The sequence below is a fragment of the Phalacrocorax carbo genome, chromosome 8 (genome assembly GCF_963921805.1).
Source record: "Phalacrocorax carbo chromosome 8, bPhaCar2.1, whole genome shotgun sequence".
In the NCBI taxonomy this organism is placed as follows: Eukaryota; Metazoa; Chordata; class Aves; order Suliformes; family Phalacrocoracidae; genus Phalacrocorax; species Phalacrocorax carbo.
The window spans coordinates 20,391,231-20,413,651 of record NC_087520.1 but is presented as its reverse complement, the minus strand read 5'-3'; the positions used below and the strand labels follow the sequence as shown (position 1 = coordinate 20,413,651).

The window sequence follows — 22,421 nt, the reverse complement described above, 5'->3', positions numbered from 1 at the left end:
CCGCTAAGGATTTGAGCTATGAAGTAAGAATTTTCTGATAACTCACATAATTTATTTTCAATCTGGGAAAAGCAAGAATGTTATTGAGTATGAAGAAAATAAATTACTTTATTATTATTTCTAAAAAATAATCATTGTCAAAACCCGTATGACTAGATTTAGCAATACTGCAGAAAAAAGAAGTAGACTTTCAAGTATAGGTATAGAAAATCTATGCTTTCCTTCAGTTCTGAGAAAGACATACTGTATCTCTGTTGACAAGAAAAGCAAAGAATTTCACCAGGAGAATTTATTACTAGCAAATAGTGCGAATATTGAAAACCCATTATCGCTCTATAAGTCAGAGAAGAAAAGTGAAAGGGAAAAGATCAACTTCTGAACACTGGAATATGGGAACACGACATTTCTCTGAACTAATGAGCTGGTTCATTTTATGTGCAGATCCCACCAGTGCCCCAGACAGGAAAGGTCCCACATAACCTCCCACAGAGGGTATGGCGATTTGTTTTAGAATGTAGTCCCATTGGTCATGGTAGCATTATTTCAGGGCTTTGTATTGACTGAGACTGTTGATGTTGAGCTTCCTACCAGCCAGCTGATCTAGGATAACCCAGCTTGCATGTCATTAGATGTGGTAGTGCCTATTCTGTGCAGGAGGATGAGTCATTTTATACTAACAATAGTCGTCACAGAATCACAGAATGGCAGGGGTTGGAAGGGACCTCTGGAGACCATCTTGTCCAGCCCCCCTGCTTGAGCAGGCACACCTAGAGCAGGGGGCACAGGAATGCATCCAGGTGGGTTTTGGATGTCTCCAGGGAAGGAGACTCCACAACCTTCTGGGCAGCCTGTGCCACTGCTCTGTCACCCTTAACAGCTCTGGTTACATTCTGAAACATATATAAAAGCAACCACAAGCAGACATTCTCCTGCTGAGTTTGCCAGCTTTGGTGCCCACCTTTTCTTAAGTAGCTTTACAATAAACCATAGCCCCAAATCATAATGCTGTGCTGATGAGGCTCATGAGTTGGGAGGAAAAAAATCTCTACCTCTTATCTCATTCTCTCTGGACCACCTCATTCCTAGTGCCACATCCTTAAAGATTTAAACTGGATTTTTGTTTCCTGGTGTGATAAGAGATTTTGTATAGGGAGAATTAAGTAAGAAAAATGAATAGTACTGTGAGCAGAAGGGCTGATTTCTTACAGATTTGCATCTCATGACAGAATTCCCTACTGTCTAATGAACATGTAAATGACAGTTTAAGATTTTTCAGCAGCTGAAGCATTCCTCACAGGTGTTCTCCAAGTAATTTCTCTGGAGTCTAACAGGAACCAAATTCATGCCTTAACTTTTCTTGGGAGAAAGAGTGTATGGAGTGGCTGATGTTGTGGAAAGCAATAGGGTAGCATTATATGACAGTCCCTCAAATCCCTCTACCTGTCTTTTTATCACTTTGCAACTTCTGTCTTAACTGTTATAATTGATCAATATATTCAGAATTATAAACAAGGAGGGCCTGAGATAATATAACCTTGATTCATCTTAGAGGAACAGGGTAGGAAGCAATACACTCCTCTAAGTTTTAACAAAAGCTTAATACCAGTTTTGAGGCTTATAGAAAAGGGCTATTCATTATTTCTTTCATTTTTCATTACATTTCACAAGCCATTGTAATTCCGACCTCCGGATGTTACTCAAGCTCTACAAGACAAAATATCCCAACGAGAATATTGGGAATTAAACTGAAATCAGGAAACAATGGAAATAATATGAACAGTGTTCAGCTTAATATTTGTAGGTTGAAGAATGGCAATTATTTTATGTGCAATTCAATTAAACAGTTTGGATTTGGTGTGTGGGATTAAAGAGATTTTCTAATATATAGTGAACTTTTGTATGAAGATTCTTTAGCAGATTTGAGAACAAAAATTTTACATAGAAATGTTCTTAAATTAATATTTGACTCTAGCACCTCTGAAAATGAGGAAATTCAGCCCAAGCTGAAGTTCTTCATATATAAAGGCCACACTTCAGACTAGGTGAGTTAAATAGGGTGCTTTATTCCACCTGTACTAGCTAAAATCAAACATAAATGTATGATAATTGTTATTATGCCTATCTGAATGCAGTGCCACAGGTCCTACCCATGCACAAAACTTAAAATAAAATGTAAAAATAAATTTAAAGGAAAAAGTAGCTTTTCAGAGAAGGGCAATGAGCAATATTATTTTCGATATGGCAAAGCTGTAGTTCTATAATTCACTTAGTTGGGGAATGCGAACTTGAGGGACACAGTCTCTTTTTTCTTCTAGATATAATTGCTATGATAGTGAAATTTTAATCCAAGAGTGGGGCTGCTAGCTGATGGTAATACAACTAAACAACAAATAAGTTGTTTCATGTTGAGAGCTGCTTGGAAAACTTTGTTTACACCTGTGTTCATATTTTCAGACACTCACTTTGCTTAAAGAGGTGTTCACATGGAGCTGTTAGGATCAAGAAACAGGAAGGAATCTACATCAGTAAAATGTATTTTTCAGAAACTACCATCAGTGGTTTTCTTTTAAACTTATTCTGCTTCCAGAAATAATAAAATAAAATCCATCTCTCCATCTGGCTGGGAGCTGTTGGGATACAATTTGAGAACACTGCTGTCATTTCCATGGTAAAACCTGAAAGTCATTACAAGAAAAACAAACTTCCAACTTTTTCACTCTACTGAAGTATTTCAAATGCTGTTTTGGCTCTGACAACTCTTTCTCTCCCACCTGCCGTATGTGCATATGAATGGCAAAGTGCTAGGGAATGGGGCCAGCAGAGCTGAACCAGAAGAGAGGCCTGCTGCTGGGCACAGTGCTGTGGAGGAGTGCTGCGTTTGCCTGGTGGGAATGTTGGTGTCTTGAAGGAAACTGGGTGACATTTCCATATCCACATCCCTTCTAGGAAATTCATGAGCTCCTTCAAAGCAAATATTGTTTTGTTGGGTGTAAGAAGTTATTGCTTGCATTTTTATTGCTTTGCCTCTTGGGTTTTGAGTACATTTCTCTCTTATGGCATCTGAGGTAACATCACGACTGACTTTGTCTCACAGAGAATCTCTATAACAAGCTACGCCTGCAAGATATGAATGGACCACTGCATCATTTCTGCATCCAACATACTATCCCAACCCTGAAGTATTTTATGATAGCAACCTGAGCAGAAAGATAAATGCAAAAAGCATTGGATTATTCATTTGAGCTTATTAACCGTTTCTGGTACCAAGCACCAGTTGCAGCCTTATCTCTCTGTGGAGTTACAAATACAGCAGCTGGACTTCTATAAAACAATGTAGGAGACCTTACAGAAATTTAGCTTCCAGTAACTTCATATTACCTATGTGTAGGGTACACTCCATCCTACGTGGTAAAGCTCACTCCACAATTTCCTTGCCACAGTGCTGTGGGACTCCAAATGCATCCTCCTCTGTATAGCACACTGTGTTTCTGATCCAGAACTGCCCTTTTATTTTTAAAAGCTTTCCAGGACATAACATTTTCAAATGTTAAAAGAGGAAAGTCTTAAAAAAATGTAACCCATGGGATTCACAGTGTTATAGCCTCACTTTTAAGAACAGATTAAAAGGTTGTAATTCCTGGCCTGAAAACATACAATGTGATGGTATTCACCCTGCAACATGGAATGGAGACTCATAGGGAACCTGTCCTGTAGTAGCTGTGAACATTGTTGTGAATATGTCTATTTGAAAAATAAATAGTTCTTCAAAGGTCTTCTCTTGAAAAGGGTGAGCCATTTAAATACTTTGTAGGATTTGGACTAGTGTGATTACATATACTTAGAAGCTCTACACTTACTCCTGTGAAGCTGGTAACTGAAACTTGAGGATGGTATCTGTATTCTTTAAAGAAGTTTTTTACATCCTAAGGTTGATCTGTTTGACTTCAAATTACAATACTTGTTATAAATTATTCATGATTCATAGCTGTCTCTTCCGAGACAGATCTTCAAACTAAGCACCCTCCTAATCTCTATCCTTCCCTTTAGGTCTGTTGCATGCAGGCCTGTGGCCTGTCTCACTGTTGCTCTTTGTATTAAGTATCATTTTAGAACATCATCTCATTGTTTTCCATTTTTCATAGTTTCTCTTTCACTATCTCTGACACCGTTCACATTTTTAACTCTACATTTATTTACCATTTTAACCATAAGCTAGTTCCTTCTGCTTTGGTGCCTTTATTTGTTCTTGTTCTCTGATTTTAAAACTAATTTTTCACCACTTCTAATAGGTAAAGAGATTCTGGGTTTGACAGCTTCTTTTTCTTTCCTCCAATGATTTTACTTTCTACCTGATGTCAATAATATCCTCCTAGAAAGCTCAAGAGGTTAAAAATACACCCAAACACATCTGCCATCTCCTTCTTTGCATACAACTGTTCTATTAGAGGTAGTTTTTTCCATGTCATTTCCTCACCAATCACACCTCAGTCTATTTTGCAACACCTACTTTTGCTAGTGGATGTTTCTGCTGTTACATGTTAGCTGTGATTGTGAACAAGATTAATTTGCACATTGCTGAAGGTTTGCACGTGGCTTCTACATGACAAAATACTTAAGAATCCAGAAACAATTTGGAATCTGCACACAGAGCAGGCATTGTCCTCAGGCAAACCAGTAGCAGGAGAATGAGGATACAATTTAACTCTCAGACATTAGTCCATAATAACCTTTTCCAGAGGAATGTCTCAAACTGGAAAACAAATACATTTGTGATATTTTTGTTTCTAGGTAGTTATAAAAACCCACAAGTATGATTCAGAATATCTTATTTTTAATAGCCATAGATGTGAACTCTGGAGGAGTCTTTTCCAGGTAATTTGGCAGTCTCTTACAGCAATATAATGGATTTATCTACTTAAGAATATGGAACAAAATGCCTCTGAAATTCTTCCACATTTCTCATTGGAAAAATACAGTTTCTAGAGGTAAATGGCTTGCCTTGATGTTATAGTTTCAAAGTATGGTTCTAAGAAATTTTAGATGTTTACAATAAAAAAAGTTACTCTCAAACAAGTGAACCTAAATACAGTAACAGATTCTTCTCATGAAAATCATTCTAAGCTTTCGTGTGTAGGATTTGTGGTATTTTTAAAGCTTTTTTAAAGTCAGGTATGTATGACTGTGTGTAATATAGTCTTGTATGTAATATTTATTTATGTAATATACATGACTTCATATCATGTATATTACATAAATAAATGACCTTTTATTAAGCTCAGTTCATGGCAAACTGTAACTCGAGAGCTCTAAATCCTAGCAGTCACCAACTATCTTGAGGCAGATGCATACCTTCCTGAAACATGCACGTTAACGGGAGTAACCTGCTCCAGTATTGCCATTTGTATGTACAGCAGGAGAAAAGTACAGCTCACGTGGGAGAGAATGTACTTGTGCGAGACAGCACGTACTGCTCAGAATGTAGGCAGGCAACAGATATATATTCACTGAGACAGAGGCGGCTGTTCTTCCCATGCCTTGAAGAGACCATGCAACATAAAGAAAAATGCTTTGTTTTTTCGAGCAATGTAGACCTCTGTAATAGCCAAATGCAGCATATTTTTCAGGATTTATGTATTTCAGATTAGAAAACTGATTTCTTTTGAGTCACCCTCATTCCCTTAGGTCAAAAGGTGCTCTTCCAATCAGTCCAAACTGTGTTTTCTCTGCTATGGAGGAACTTTACAAGCCAAAATTCTGGTTAGGACCTATGAAACAAGCTTAAATACATATATACAGACATGCATAAATGGGCAAAATCTAACATATATTCTCCAGAATGACCAAACTCTGAGCACGGGTTAACCATGGGTTATTTTAATTCCTGGTTTTAACTGAGTTAAATGCAACTGAACACAACTTACTTGTAGAAGTTAAATGCAACTATCTCAGCTTCAATTCCAGACAGCCACTTACTAACAATTAGAGAAAAAAAAAAAAAGTACACATTTGTCCAGCTTTAAAAAGATCCTAACACAATCTACATAGGTCTATTGCTATTGTCATCATGAAACACTTCAGGGAGGGACTCAAAACTGAAGTAACTTTATAGGTTCCTGGTGGGAAACTGCCTTGAACTTGATAACCTAAGAAACCTGTAGTTCTGTCAGGCAACTGTTTCTAAGGAGCATTCTACCAGTGTCCATATCACAAAAAAAGGTAACCATCCGTTCGTAAACAATAACATGGCATTAGATGTAAGCAGAAAAGAAAAATTACCTAGCCCATGAGTAGCAGTGATGCTGGGATCCCTGACAGCAGCTACATTTGGCTGCAGGTTCAGAAGGGTGTCATGCAATGTCAGCAGAAGATATACAGGGCTCACTTTCCTAGCATAAATGTGGACCATACAGCACCACATACAGATAGTGAGATTACCATGCTAATCACAATTTTAAAAATTGATGAATACAAAAACTTCACAAATAGTTACAAAAAATGTATTCTTCTTCTCCTTTCTTCTTTTCACCTTATGTATAATACACACACAGAGACATGTTCAAGACTAACCCAAACAGCAACTCCTCCTGGTGTAACCAATTACATGTTCATCTGCTAATGCAGGTAAATACTAAGATATGAACTGGAATTCCTACAAAAGTACTAGTAAATCTTAAAAAAGAAGTTAGTGAGAGAGCTCCCTGTAACAAAGTGTGTGAACATCCTTTCTTCCTACCTGTGTATCTGGGTAAACAACAGGTTTCTGAAAATAACTTAACATGTCCACAAGTAGAATTGGAAAGCTGACTGGGAGGATTCCCTGCAGAACTCTGCAAGCTTTTCAACATTGAAAGTCTTTATAATAAAACCATGAATTCTTAAGCAATAAAATTATCTTTTGCTCTGTAATTTCACTTTAAATCAATATTCAACAGAGGCAAATAATGAAAGTTTAAAATGCATTTATATATTGCTGCCAGCTGTGTCTGTCATCGATAAATGAAACCAAAAGTTGTGGAATGTTTCTCTCAATGGCATAATTGCTACCTGGTTTATGCACATACTTACATTTTAATTAACCAAATTATTTAGTTATCCTTCAGCTACATAGGGGTATCCTGTAAGAATCAGGTGTATCAGGAAGTTCAGAATTACCATAATCATTCACAAACTGATATCATTTAGTGGTTAGCAAGATTCTGAATTTGGACAAGTCTTTCAGTGAAAGGTGCAGGGAGCCAATCCTAGATGACAACCTTAAATTTAACTCTCATGCATGTGTCACCTTTAATATTGTTATTTTTTGTAAGCCCCAGGCCATAAGAGTTTTTATTCTTTTCCAAAATTCTGTTTTCTGAATTTTCTTATCATCTATAGGTGTTGCCTTGTTTCCATGTCGTATAAAAAACTTTTTCAAAGCATACAGCCTGCTTTTTTCTGGCAACCCAGAAACATGACGAGACATGAACATGACAAAACTGAATGAAGTTTGGTTTTTCCCTTTGTATTTTAAGAAAAAATGTTTGGAAAAACGCTAATAGTTTCAGATCAATCCTTATAGCACTGATTACAGGCTCTGCTTTTAAATCAGAAGATTTGTGGGTTTCGTTTATTTTCCTTCTTTGAATGACCATGTCTACATTTGGACTTTTTAGCATTACCAGAAACAGAATAATAGTAAAATATTTTTGAGTTTTCTTTTGTGTGAGAAGCCAAAGAAAAATTGTAATAAGTATAAACATAAGTCATAAATACTATGTAACATAAAATATTTATTTTATCTTTTTGACGAATTGCATTAAATATTTCCATGTAAGTTTAGAGCAGAATCTGCCAGACTTTGTTGAAGCACATAGAAAGCACATGTTCCAAAGAACCTCCATGGGAGGAAAGACAGGTTGGGAGAAGAGAAATAGCTGTCGCTCTACAGATGTTCAGTGGGAGAGCTGGGACTAGACCTGAGATACCTTGTCTGCTGCTTCAGTGTCCTAATCAATAATCCACGCTGCTTCTTCAAGATATTTTTGGGTTATGCTATTTCCAGCAAGCCAGTTTACTTTTTATTACGTATCTTGGTTGGGTTCTTATGCTCACTCATCTTCTTTTATTACTGAGCTGCCCTAGCTCTCTGAAGCCCATGACATTTGGTAGCTGATCCCACTGAGCTGTGAAGAAATTTGGGTTTGATCTGTACTACTTTTGCTCCTTGATGTTTTGCCTTCCAGGATTTCATACCCAGATGAGTTCTAGTCTTTTCTTGGTTACTTAGATTGGTTTCCTGGGGGTTTAAAACTAAGTATTCACTCATGAAATCTTCTAAAATATTTAAAGAAAGCCAAAAATAAATTGAATTGACGTCCTAAAAAAAAAAGAAATTAGTGCTGGAAGTCAAGCAATAAAGCATGTTGTATTCCTCCTAGCATCCTTCAGGCTCTTTGTTTATGGCACTGTCTTTCCAGTAATCTCCCTGTGCATTCAGTGGAAGTGAGATGCTGGTGTTTGAGTGGTACTTTCTTATATAAATATTTCTTCTGCTGGGGGCTTCAGACAGAATGAATCTGTGAAAACTGTAGCTCCCCTGCAGAACATTGCCTCCATGCAGCCATGCCTTCTCTCATCTGGAGAGGAAGTAGAAGAAAACATCAAGTTTTATTGCAGCCTCAGGTTATGTAATACTGTCTCCTGGCTCTGAAAATAACTGAAAACATCAAGGTCAAAGATTAAATGTACTGTATCCTCAAATTCCTCTTCTCTCAGAATGAAAGGCTTTCTGAGGAATTACAGAATGACCTTTGCCATGCAAGACAATTTATAAAGATGTCAAAGCAAATCTGAGAAGTGGTGTTTTATGAACTGCATTAGCCCTGTGCAGTTTTTTAACAACTAGGACATGCGCAAATGTCATTAAACTGTACTCATTTCAAGGGAACGTTTTAACATGTCTGTAAGTCTGATGTTGTTCAGACCAAAAATATTAAATATTTTCATTTCTTCTGTATTTAATTTTTAACCACTTCTGAAATTTTAGGAAGCCTAAAGTAGAGTCCATAAAAGGCATGTCGGTCTCTTGTTCAGCCAGTATGGGAGCGGTTCTGTCCACAGATTCATCCATTGCCTGCAAACAGAGCCCTGATGTCTAGTATCAGATTAGCTGAGATGACACTATGAAGGGAATTGGTCCACTTAAGATCTCCCTTTGGGAGTTGTCTGTCCCTTTTGATTGACCTTTTGCTTTTAACTTTGTTATTTCAGGTACTTAATTTTAGCAGTTTTTAACCTAGGCCTCAAAGTGCCACCTTTAACTTCATTCCCATTTTTACATCTTACTTTTATCTTATTGCCGCTGGAGTTGCCCACACTCCCTTTTCACACAACTCCTTTGCACAGTTGTCTAGGAAGTCCAAATATGTTGACCCGTGATATAGTATAAATGATGTGCTTCACCACCCCTGTAAAATAAAATCAGTCACCATTTTGTGCTTTTTTCCTTGATGTAAACTGCTGAAAATTTCAACATGATAAAATTTACGTAACTTTGGCAATTCTTATTTCATGCAGTTTCTTAATCCTGACAATGTGTTTGATCTAAAGTACAAGGGATGTAGTGTGCTTCATGCTTTGAAGATGGAAACAAACCAGCTATTTCCAATTGTCCCTTAATGTAAGAGCAGGCAGGGTTGGATGTTGCCAGGAAGTGGGTATACCATCTGGATACCTTGAAATGAATTAAATATAATAAAATATATGTATTATTTGCTCATATTAGTGGTTTCACCATATCACAAAACCCTTATTATTATAAAGATAATAGATCAAATATTCAAAATCAATCAAGTAATTTCTTTAAGTATGCACCTTAGCTATAGATGCGTAATTTTTCTGAAGCAGACAGCTTTTCTTTAGGTATTCAGATAATAACCAGACTTCCAAAAGGACACAGGATGCCTGACTGTGTTAGGCACAGCAAGATTTCTAACAGAACAGCACCCCAGCTGGTTGTGTTGCCTGGAAATTGTAGCCCTCTACTTTCTCACATTACTTGAGATTTCTGTCATCCTCACATTTTCTCATCCCTTTGTTCCAATTTTCTATCACAGAAAGTCAAACAGGTTATCTAGAAACCTAACCATTCCTAAGCATTCAGAAATGAGATGCTGAGCTTTTGTCCTGGGTTGATGCTTCCTAGGCATGAGGGGAGTGGGAAAGGGAGCAGGAGGTCCTATAATTTGCAGATTGTTTACACATCGGAGCATAATGGTTCACTCACAGCAGTTACAACCTATTATATTGTGCCGCTGCCACATCTGAACACTAATCCTGCGTGCTAGAAATCCTCCTGTGTTTGCTAATGCTAGTGTAGTAGCTTAGCTGCCTTCAAAAACAAACAAAAAAAGGTCAGTTGCTTGTAATTATGTCCCAAACTAGGAAAAAAACATGTAACTATATAGGGTCAGTAATGTTTATTTTCCCTTTGAACTTCTAGTATTCACAGATGGAACTTAGAAGGTAAACACACCTAAGTTTGCCTTCAATCCCTCAATACTTTTCCACATACTGACACTTTTTAGCAACAGAAAAATCTTAGAGTGAATCTTGTCTCTGTGAATTCAAAGAGAAGGTGGGAACAACAGTAATAGATTTTAATTACTGTCTAGTGTTATTACCTTCTTTCTTCCTATAATTAAAATCTAATGAGAAGTGGACCACATCCTGTCAAATGAACTGAGAAAACGGCACTTCAAGTGGGATGAGTGGCCAAGGACCAAACAAAATCTAGAACCATTGGGCAAAAAGTCATGTCATACATAAATAAATTTCATTTGCTTGGATGGCTGTAATGATTCATCTCATTTGCAGGAGTTTCATCAGCTGTGGTTGTCATTTCACACAAACATAAACTAATTCGCATTCTCTTCCCCCTGATTCCACAGGAAATCAAGGTGTTTGATGTCAGACACATTCACACACAGATGTACATGTTACTCTTTAAGAACAGAAAAAAGAGAAAAACTCCCATCCCCTGCCCTCCTCCCTGCTGTGCAATCTAGTTAGGATTCATTCTTTGGAATGTAAATTGAAAACCAGGCTTGCAGCTATCTGAATCCCAGAGATAATCTTACATAAATGGACTATAGTGTAAGCTTTGTCAAAGTCTTCATACTGTTTTGCTTCATTACATAATCAGGCTATAATCATAGCTTAGAAATGGATATTTAGAATTGGGGTGAAATCCCTTAGTAAAGTTGCTGTGCTCTATCAACAATGACCATGAATTACCCCATTCTTTATGTAATGCCCAGACAGGGCAAGTGCCAACAGTCAGGTAGAGAACGGCTCCGCTTCCAAGTGCTTCAAGCCTGTTGCAAGCAAATATCTACTATGCCATGGCAGATTTTCTTTCTTTCTTTGCCCTAAAGGCTAAACATTCACTGTGTTTTATTTCACATCATGACTTCCCTATGACACAATAGTGGTATTTTGCTGCTAAACCTCAGAGGGAAAGAGATTGTTGAACATTTTTGAAAAGGAAGAGACTTAAATATTTTTTTTTAATGTCTGGCCTTTATACAGTCTAAATATAAGTCAATGAGAGAAAAAAAGAACTGGGAAGGACAGAAATAATGAAAAGGGCAAAGGATGAGATAATGAGAAGGTCTCATGGTCAGATATCTAGGGGACAGTGTTCTTTCTGATTGTGCTTTTTCCCCAGACTTTTAATTTCTGGCTGTGGACACCAATAAATCTCATAAATACCAGCTTATGATCAGCACTGTGATCAAATTTCTGTCCTACCTTTATGAAAATTCACTCATGTGCCCAGTGATCAAATACTTCAGCTGAAATAATTTTCCTGTGGCATATGTAAAAACATATTGCCCTGGAGGAGCTAATATCATCTCATCATGTGATAAATGACCAATTTTAGAAGTACTGTTTCATTAGTACTGAACTAGTCAGGCTTAAGAACTTTCTGATATATTGGAAGAAGAAAGAAACCCATCAAAAATAGGTCACTTTAGATTATATACAAAAGAATAATTTGAATAAGTTAAATCTGAATCCTCACAGAAAATCGTGTGTTTAAAAAAGTATTATGTTTCCCTCATACCACCCTAACAGTGCAAGACACCTTACTGAAATGCATTTTCAGGCTGACTCAGTACACTCACCAAGACAGCAAATGCCAGCAGAGTTCCAAATACAGACCCTGTCAAGGCAAGAAAAGAGATGGGGACAAAAGCCAAATGAAGATGGATCAGGACAAACACACAAATCTTAAACTATTTGCATGATTTTCCATCCAAGGTTAGAGCTCCACTGTACAATGCAGTCCATATCTGACACTGGCATGATTTGGGAGAGAGAGGTTTGACTCCGGTCTCCCCTTCTTCCCTTTTCCTGCCTTTCCTGGGGCAGTAATCTGCATCCAGCCACTGCTGAGCAGAGCATATGCCAAAGCTCTGGACCATCACCTGTTTTGACATGAATGAGAAAAAGATTTGTCCATATTTTACCATTCCTTGTTATTTTACTTCTCCACTTGTAACAGTTTTTGGGTAACCCTCCTGCCTTCCACTTGTGCCAGAAGTGGAGGAAAGGCACACAATGTGAAGGAAATCGGTTGTTTTACAGGCATTGCCTGACAAACTTACCAACTAGTTATTATTTATTATTACAGAATATCTGTATAAAAATGGCACCAAGCCTGGCTCTTTTTTAAAGAAGAAGGATCCACTTAGAATCCTTTTAGTCCCATTTGCTATGATTTTCGTAGTCAGTACTGGTCCAGTAGGTTGGCATTTTAAAAGCTAAAGAAAATTAAAAGTTCATCTGAATTCAGTAGGATTTGGGTGTGTAGCTTCAGCCCAGAAATGTAAGGCACTGAACTAATACACAGCAAGATGTAATAACGTCGGATGTAGAAGAATAACAGATGTTTTTCACATGTTCTAGAAATGTGAATATTGCAGACTTAGCCAATAAACCCTTTGGGTCTGGGTTCATCTGGTTTTATGTGTGGGTACATCATGAAACAAACTGGTCAATGATTAAAGCCTTTCAGTCCTGTTATAATATTTTAGACATTTTTAAAAATAAAAGGTTTTGTCTTCTTTTTTTTTCAAATGATTAATTCAGAGTGAGAGTTTACTTAGAGTACTGACAACAATGAACTTAGGACAAAGTTCCTACCTTAAAGGAATTGTAAAGGTTTTGTAGAAATCATATGTTACTATATTAATGGTATTTCCATGTACCGTGACTAAAACCAAGAAAACACACCTTTTATATAAAACTGCTATTCACCTGTTCATTTAAAAAAAAAAAAAAGCCTCCCAAACAACAGTTGTGATCTCTGCCTAACAGAAAATGAGACTGTTGGCCATGTTAATGGTAAAAGACAGAGAGAACAAGGATGTATCCATTAGTTATTTATGAGGAAAAGAAGATAAATTCTGCTACCATAGTTGTTCTTCATTAAAAATTTATGCAGTTTATACTCATTACTTGTAGCACAAAGGTGATGTTAGTTTGGTAAAATTTCTATCACACAAAAGTCAGGTTAGTTCCTATGAGCGCTCCCCTATTAACAGAGCCATAGAAGTCAGTTACACCATTTGAGTCTTTGTATAAACACTCCATGGGGAGAAGAATTAGAAATTTTTAAGATTTGGTTTTCTGCTGGCAGACTTGCAATCGTTTCTCATTTTTGTTCTGAGGTGACAGTGCCCTCCTGTGGAAAGATTTTTTTAATTTGTTTTTTTTCCTGTGTATGCTCTGTCCAGAAAGATGAACTTTGAACAGATGAGCTATGGCTTTCCCACATATACACAAGTTATTATTTTATGTACTTGTTTATATTAGTTAATTTCGAGAAAAGGTTCAATTTCTATCTATATTTTCAAAGCGTTCTCTAAAAAATTCTTTTAAGAGTTCTTGCTCTTTTCTGTATGGTTTCTGTGTAAAATTAGGAGAGAAAAACCCCTTGGAAATCCGGACAGCTGGTGCTGCCTTGGTTTGTATAAACCATGAGGATGCTATTGGCCATGCTAAAAAAATTGCACCTATTATTATGATATAAAGAGTGATCTACATTAATCCTAGTTGCCAGTCATTTGATCGGTCCTTAAAGAACAAATGATAGCCTGAAATTTTGGGAGAGTTTGACTCATACATTACTCTTCTCCTGTGTTTGATTTTTTTTTCTCAGTAGCTTCACAAATCCACCTAGTAAAGGAAAACTTCAAGTTTTAAAAAGATATTGTAAAGATATTCAGTAGTGTTTTTCTGCCAATTATTGATTCATCATCACTATTCTCCTATATAATTTATTTTCTCCACAGAATTTTACATTTTAGGCATACAACATGCTAAATTATAAAGATTATCAGAATTACTAAAACAGGCATTGATTTTAATCCTCCTTAAACACTGGCAAAAAATAGTTAAGGTAATCAAAATCCTGTTCAGACCCTGGGATAGAACACATACAGTTCCTGGGGGAGAAGAACTCCACAATTAAGCTCCCTGACACCATGGAGTCAGCATGAGGTGAAGAGCTCACGTGCTGTATACTTTCAGCACACAGAGACATTCTGGACATTTTAGGTAGCTGACTGTATAATGGAACAAATGAAGTTTAAGAACAAAGCTGCCTTCACCATCCCTCTGGTTTTGCTGTGACCTTCAGAGTGGTGTGTAGCTTTGTAAGAAACAGAGGTAGCACGGGGCTAGTCAGAAGAAAGTCTTCCTACAAACTCTCAAACAATGTCTTACGCCTATGGATAGACTTCCATGCACACATTGGTTGTTTTCCAAAGCATGAACCTGAAAGATTCTCACAGAAATGTCAACATGTAAAAAGGCCAGCCCTTCGCCTAATTGAATTTCCCTGTTCAAAACTCCATATATTCAACAGAAATGAAACACTAAATTTTCTCCACTCCAAAACTATCTATGAGAATAAACTGAAATGAGACATAGAAATAATTTGACCAGGTGGCCAACCATTTTTGAAGCTCTTCTGCAGTTTTTTAAAATTATTTAAATCTGGCAGTGTTTTAAACAACAGAAAACAGAATCTTATAATAGTAAGTGTGAGACAATCTCAGCTATGAGTGTTGCTACCTGAACTATAATTAAGACACCAATTTCCTATGATGTTAGAAAGCTGTTCTTTTCTCTAGCATTTGTAGTATCTTCCAAATAACTTCTGAGTACAAATTAAAGCCTTGTTTCCCCAGTACCTTACACTTTACACAGTCACTTAAACATGCATAAAGAGAGTACTAATGGGTATAATTTCCCATTCAGTTCGCACAGGTATAAATGATTCCACAACCGGGAAGCAATGAAGGATCACACCCACTGTGCTGATTAAATCAGTTAAGTGCAGCGTACATTCCCCCTGGCTATGATTTCTGGCATGACTAATTCCTTCTATTGAACCATTGGGACTTAGGCCAGGACATATGCACAGATGGTTCCTCAAATCAGGAATTCACTTTCCCTACTACCTAAGAGAGCCTGAATCCTGGTATTCAAATCACTATATCACACAAGCGTACGGTAGGAAGAGCTTTGCAATTTCCAAAGTTCACATAGACTTCTTTGAGTCCGTGTAAATCAGGATGGCACAGGACTGTAAGAAATAAAACCTTTTGTAAGGGCTTACTAAAGCTATGATCACTGGATACTGATGGTATATATCTCCTTTTCAAAATATCTCCTACTCTAGAAGTGACTTAAGGCTCACATGTTTTCTCTGTGTGCAGCAGGGATTATTGCCACCAACAGAAAGCTTCCTAGACAGAGTAGCAGTATTAAGATGGTGTGGCTCAAGTCAGAACTTGCCGTGTGTCTCATGATCTTCCAAACATAATTGGCAGGAGTGTGCACTTAGTAAAAAAAATTATATAAATATTCATATGTGAGGATAAACATGACCTGCATAGCATTTTCCCGAGAGACTGCATTCTGCTTTAAATATATGTCACTGAAGAAACTGATTAACTGGTTATCATATCTTCAGATGAAGAAGGCTATGTCTACCTATTTATATATACAAACATAGATGAGTACAGAGGAATGGGGGGGAGGGGGCCAGAGAAGGGAGGAGGGAGAGAGGGAAGGGGAGAGAGAGAGGGAGGGAGGGATTAGGTCTAAATATATTAAGGATGACTTACTATGCTCTTCAATGTAATAAGATTATTTTTTCCAGTGAAATTTTGTATTTCTTTAAAAATTAAAAATTATCTAGGTGTTATTTTCTAGACATATGTAATAGTTATATTTACCTTAGAATGGGTGGCAGGACTGTGAGTTCTCTGGTAAAAGGCTAAGTAATCCAAAATCTTCTAATTAGGGTGCCAAATGTTAAGTACTTAAGTATGTTGTCTTACAAAGGTACTGCCAGGTTCCATTATCATTCACTTCTAGAAAAATCCAAAAGTATATTAGCCCTTAAAAAAGCAGTCTGGCACTCTGAGAAGCTTTCTTGCTGCAGTAGGCAATATTGGACAAACAAGAGCCAGAGCTCAGGGAAAGAAGATGAAGTAATAATGAAAAGATTATCAGTTTGCCAAGTGAGGGCTAATGAATGACACTGTGCTAAGGATCAAGTGTGGCCATTTTTTACTAAAATAATGTCTTAGTTTGACAGCTTCATGCAGGCATCACACCAGGAGTGAAAAATCACCTCAGGTACAGAGATAATCTGAAAATAACAGAGAGTATTTAAGCTGGTTCCAGCTGAAGAGCAGAGAAGTCCATAAACAGAGTCAGAATAAACAGTTGTGGATAAAACCAGGGCTGGGGCAAGATTCCATCATGAAAGGTGTGATTAAAGCAAAGTGCTGTCAAGTCCATGTTCCACAGAGGACTTAATGCATTTTATGGTTTGGATGTACATATTATGACAACTCATACTAGGTCCTAAATTGTGCATCTCTGGTCTTGCATTAATTTGTGTGCTCAGAGTACTTTTCTTATTCAAAATCTCAGAAGGCCTGCTGGTATAGCATTCCAACATCATTTAGGTAAACTAGGCAATACCAGCAAGATGTTTCCCTGGACCATCCCACCACTTAGTCCTGCCTTCCTTAATGTTTTATTCTCAGTTGTTCATATTACTTCAAGGCTAGAAGTAATTCAATACATTTCAGAATCATTGGATTGCCTTGTCTTGGCACTTCCTGACATATTTGTTAGTTTCACTCTTACATTGAAAAAAAATCATCAGTACATCCCACTTCCCAAAACTCTAACCAAGCAAGGTAAGAAATAAAAAAACCCACCTCTCTGTGGTATTTACTTTATTCCTTTCCTTAGCAAGATTCTCTGAAATAGTGGAATTTACTCCACAACAAAACAGCGTCCGCAGCACCAGCAGGCTTTCCAATTAGAAAGCAACATGTAATTTAAAAGAATTCATGCATCCTTGATTGATTCTTCAGACTGCTCAACTCCACACTGCCACAACTGCAAGTTACAGTTGACACTGAAGTTTTTACTTCCTCTGTTTTAACTTCTCCATTAATAGAAAACTTAAAGCCCATATAATGTACATATTGTCTCTTATTTCCTTAAGCTTTCAGTAAAATGTTTCCAATTCTAGAAGGCACGAGAAATAAGGTCTGCCAGAATAATTCTGTGGACTTTGTCTATAAATATCGGGACCTGATACAATGTTTCCTATGGATCACCCTGGGGTGGGTTTGATTTTCTTACACATATATCCATTAGGAAAGAAAGTCTTTGCATAAAGGAAGGTACAATAACATTTGGGAGGATTGAACAAAATCTAGAACAATTACATCACTTTTCAACTTTTTGGAACATGTTAGCAGCAATGTGCTATTTCTAAACATAGACACTTAAGAAGTAGAGTATTAAAAAAAAAAAAGCAGAAGGAATTGTGCTCAATTAGATACAAAACACTTCCACCTGGAGTGCCTCAGTTTGTGTAGAAAATGCTCTGTGATAGGACACTGCTTTTACTCTATGGAAATGGATTGTCCTCTGAAGTGCATCTTTAGGATGACAGAGAATTCAAGTAATGTTTCATTGCTGCTGAATGGACCGAGGCTTTTACAAGTTAGTTAACACTTTAAAAGCTCTTATGCATTACACTTTGACAAAAAAAAAAAAAAAATTATGTTAAAATAATGCATAAAATATTGAAAGAATATTATTGTAATAACTTACCATATAAAAACCTCTCCTTGTGTTAAGGAAAAAGTCCAAACAAGTCTCCACAGAGACCAGATGATCACCACTAAACTTTCTAGAAGAACACAATAAAACAATGCACGTGGAAATGGACTATAAAATGGAAGGACTGAGTCTAGTCTCTCTGTATACACATATATGTATATATTCGTACGTTATCCACACCACCATTTGGCTTGGTTTGCATACAGTGTTAATGAACAAAGACACTGCATGAAGTCTTTGCAGTATGCCTTGGTCTAGGTCATCTGCATTTATCTGTGTATTTTCACAGGCCAGGATGTGGATTTGACTCAAATAAAAAAAATAAAAGATCCTACAAGGCTAGAACTACCAAAGCAGTTGGGCAAAAAGAACTCTCCAAGTACAGGACAAAAAATATGGACGAAGTAGTTACCTAGGATCTGATCTATCTGTACAGCTACTGCAAAAGAGTGTACAGCAGTTGCAGCTTCAGAAAAGGCAGTAATAACAGAAAGAAGACATCTGATTTTTTAATTTCCATTCTGAGCTAATCTTTTGTACCTTTTTATGTTTTCGTCTATGTTCAGGTTTATATTTCACCTCTTCTGGTAATTTTTTGTCTCATTGAAGTAATATAATAACACTGAGCTTGGAAGCAGCCTTCTCCTTAAAACTGTTTGCATGGAAGCAATACAGCTCGCTCCTCCTTCAAGTAATCTCTACCATAGTACAGCAGGAAACAAACCCCAAATTTTGAAATACCAAAATTGACAAGATAATCACTTCTCAGAAAGTTAATACATGATCCAGAGAGATGAAGAATGAGTCATACTGTAGTTTTGTGACTTTAGTTTTACAGTGTTCCTGATCATTGGTGGTTTTTTGCTTCTGGTTTGTTTTGTATATGAAGGACATACACATATATAATGTAAACTTATCTGTGAATTAAGGGTATAATCAGACTGTAGTTATTAAAATTGGTTGCTTGTATTCAGCCATATCCCCTTATAAACCACACATATATAATTTGTTTTTAAGTTTTTGGTTTAAATATAACATAATATAATTAAATTAAAACCAATTAATCCCTGGTATATGGAAGTTCACATTGAAAAATATAACAAAGAAGCACCAGCTGAAAAGTGATCTATGAAATTTCTTCTGTGACCAGGTTCAAAGGGATTATTCTGAAGGAAATTAAAATTTTAATTATGCCTGAAAACAGAGAACTCAATGTTAACTAAAGGTACTGATCTAAGCAGAATACACATTAGCCACAGAGTCTCTTTGATAACGCTGGCAAACTATCTCACTCTAAATTTGCAAATCCTATTCTGTTTCAGTTTGAGACTTCTCTGAACTGCATTTCGCTGAATTGTGATGAAGTCTTTTGTAGCCTGGGGGTCTGTAGTTCTTTTGCAATCAAGATTTCCCAGGAGTGCTGCAATCTGAAGTAAAGATGAGAACTAGGGTTTTTTAGTTTAGAAAAAATACATCAAAACCTGAAGCTTTGCTGTACTCTTGAATCCAGATGGAATTTACTTAATACTTTTAGAGAGGAAAAAGCCCGGAAAAAAGATCACAAAACTATTGAATGGGAATGATGTGTTATGCACACTAGAGTAACATATAGCCTGGCTTTTTGGGGCACTTAGGAGGTGTGGGTTCAAATTCTTTTAGAGGAAATAATACAACAGAAGATCTGCAAGCAACTAAAAAATTAATTATTGACACAGTCCAGCCCTGAAGAATAGTTGAGAGCATGAATAATTTAGAAAGTACATCTAAAAACATGCATTATTTGAGAACAGAGCTGAAAGCATGCTAGCAGGGACAGCATGGTGACTGGAGGTTTGCTGGACCACCACTACTCACTCAATTGGTGCAGGAGGACTATACCAGGTATTTGCAAGTTATGAGGAATCACTTGGGTAGAAAGAAGCCTGTTGTGCTGTGCGAGGGTGGTTACCCTTGAAATCTCAAAGTACTAGTCACCTAAGTGAACCTGCAAGACCGTTTACTTTCATGGTGTGGAAAATTCACCAGTTCTTGAGCTATATCGGTGTTGAAGAAGAGATATGCATGTATTTGCCATCAGTATATCTGGTGAATCAGTTTAATATATGTTCCCCAGACATAGAATAGGAAAATACTAGCTATTACATAGAAATTCTATGTTAGGTTTTTAACATATTATTCTATCTCCATATGCTTTTATTTTACAGGAGACTATGTAGTCATGTCTGTTTACTTTAACCTGAGCAGGAGAATGGGTTATTTCACTATTCAGACCTACATTCCGTGCACACTCATTGTTGTGTTGTCCTGGGTCTCATTCTGGATTAATAAGGATGCAGTTCCAGCCAGAACATCACTGGGTGAGCTGTTTTTTCTTCCTGTTTTTATTCAGGCATTATGATGTTTAACTGACATCTCTGCGGATCGCCAGTTTGTAAATATAAGAGGAGCAACAATTTCACATGAGCTCCTCTCGTTTAGAAGGATATAGTAATTTCCAGCACAGCCTAAACCATGTTTGCATCTTTTCCCTCTTACTATGTCAGATCCTAACTCCGACTATTGTAGATTTCTTATAATAAAAACTTTTGCATCCTTTCTGACAACATCAATATTTTTGACAACATCAAGGATGGGGAACATTGCTGGATTAGAGGCAGGGGTGCATTAGTTTTATTTGCTCTACTTCCATATCACGGTGACTAGAAATACAAATTAAATAAATACCAAGAAGGAATCAATCTTTCTGGCTGTCTGTGTGCTGTAGTGGTAAAAAGGGGAGAATGTAGTACCCTGACTTCTACTTTAGGGACCAACAATCAAATGTAGCCTTCAGGCCACAAAATCAACTGAATTTGGCGGTATCTAAAATCCTATACATGAAAATGCGATATGCAATTAATCAGAATTAGCAATTTCTACACATTTAGCAACTGTTCCACAAATAAACTAAAAGAGGTACCAAATATAACTTTGCTTCTGCAAAGAATCTGTAGCTGTAAGAATTGGCAAAGTAGAAACATTCAACTAGAGAAAGTTAAACATAGTTTCAACTTCTGCATTAAATACACACAAGTGAGAATAATTTTAGTTTTTCCTTCTGCATTTTCATTTCTTCACAGAACTACAGCACAGAGCACTGGAGTGCAAAATTAGGGACAGCTTTTTCATTCCAGAACTCCCTTGAAGGAAACACAGGAATAGAGGACCAGTGGCTCCCATGACAATGTTTTAAGCTTTTAATTTCCTTTTTCACTTCCTTTCTAAAATGATGTTATAAAATCTGCTTTAAAGTAGAAAATTAATAAAGGCATTCAACTGTTATTTTAAATTTTACTTAGATGTACAAAACAGACTAGTCCCACTGTTGAGTGTTAGTCTATTTGTACCACTGAGGAAGTAAAATCAGTGGTATGAGATTTGCCGTATAAAATGTGATGATCATAACTGTTCTGATGTATTTTTAACGTCCTTCACATCATATACAGGGAATGATGTTCTGAAAGGAGAAGGGATGGTGAGGCATGTCACAGTACTTCTCGGTTATAAACAAAAGTCACTTATGAAGGCCAGAAGAGATACTGCTCTGGCACAGAGAATCTGACCTCACAGTGTTACAATTATAAGGAGCCCTGGGAGACAATCCCTTCCAGCTTTATATGCAAGAAATCACCTAAACGATGAGCAGCAGATAATTTTTGCGGGGCTAGCATCTTTTGCACACAACTAGAATGCATTCAGGCAAGAGAAAGGAAACAGTTTTATTTCTTTATGTAGCATGCATACAAATCTACACGCATTTTGTCCTAAAGTTCCTGCTGGGTAACATGCTTTTAAAAGAATTTTCATTAATTTCTACCTCATATAATGGCTGCAAGTGGGTCTTTCACTGACCCTGGTATCATTACCCTGCAAATAAAAATAAGCAAAATTTATCCCAACAGCACAAAAAGTTTGAGATTGGTCTTGAGGTTACTTTGAAGAATGGAGTAAAGCTATTTTTGTTCTCACTCTGACACAAGTTCTCTTCTCTCTAGGTCTGTTTAAGGGTTTGAACACTCAAACCCTAAAACTAATTTCAAATTAAAAATAAGTAAAAGCCCCCTAGAAGCAAACTGCAAAATAGAAAACTAAATTAAATTTCTTAGAATTAGAATCTATCTAATCAAAGCTTTCTGCAGAGCAGTGCTTGCAGCGGCCGTGTAAAAATGTTT

General features: G+C 36.8%; 1 protein-coding gene across 2 annotated transcripts in view; it reads left to right on the top strand.

The window, feature by feature from the left end:
- The window catches only part of GABRG2 (gamma-aminobutyric acid type A receptor subunit gamma2), a 70,267-nt gene that overhangs the window by 42,810 nt on the left and 5,036 nt on the right, over positions 1-22,421 (top strand). For both annotated transcript variants that reach the window (XM_064458962.1, XM_064458963.1), the window contains exon 7: positions 20,415-20,567. In XM_064458962.1, coding sequence (XP_064315032.1) covers positions 20,415-20,567 — 153 coding nt within the window. The remainder of the gene's footprint in view (positions 1-20,414; positions 20,568-22,421) is intronic.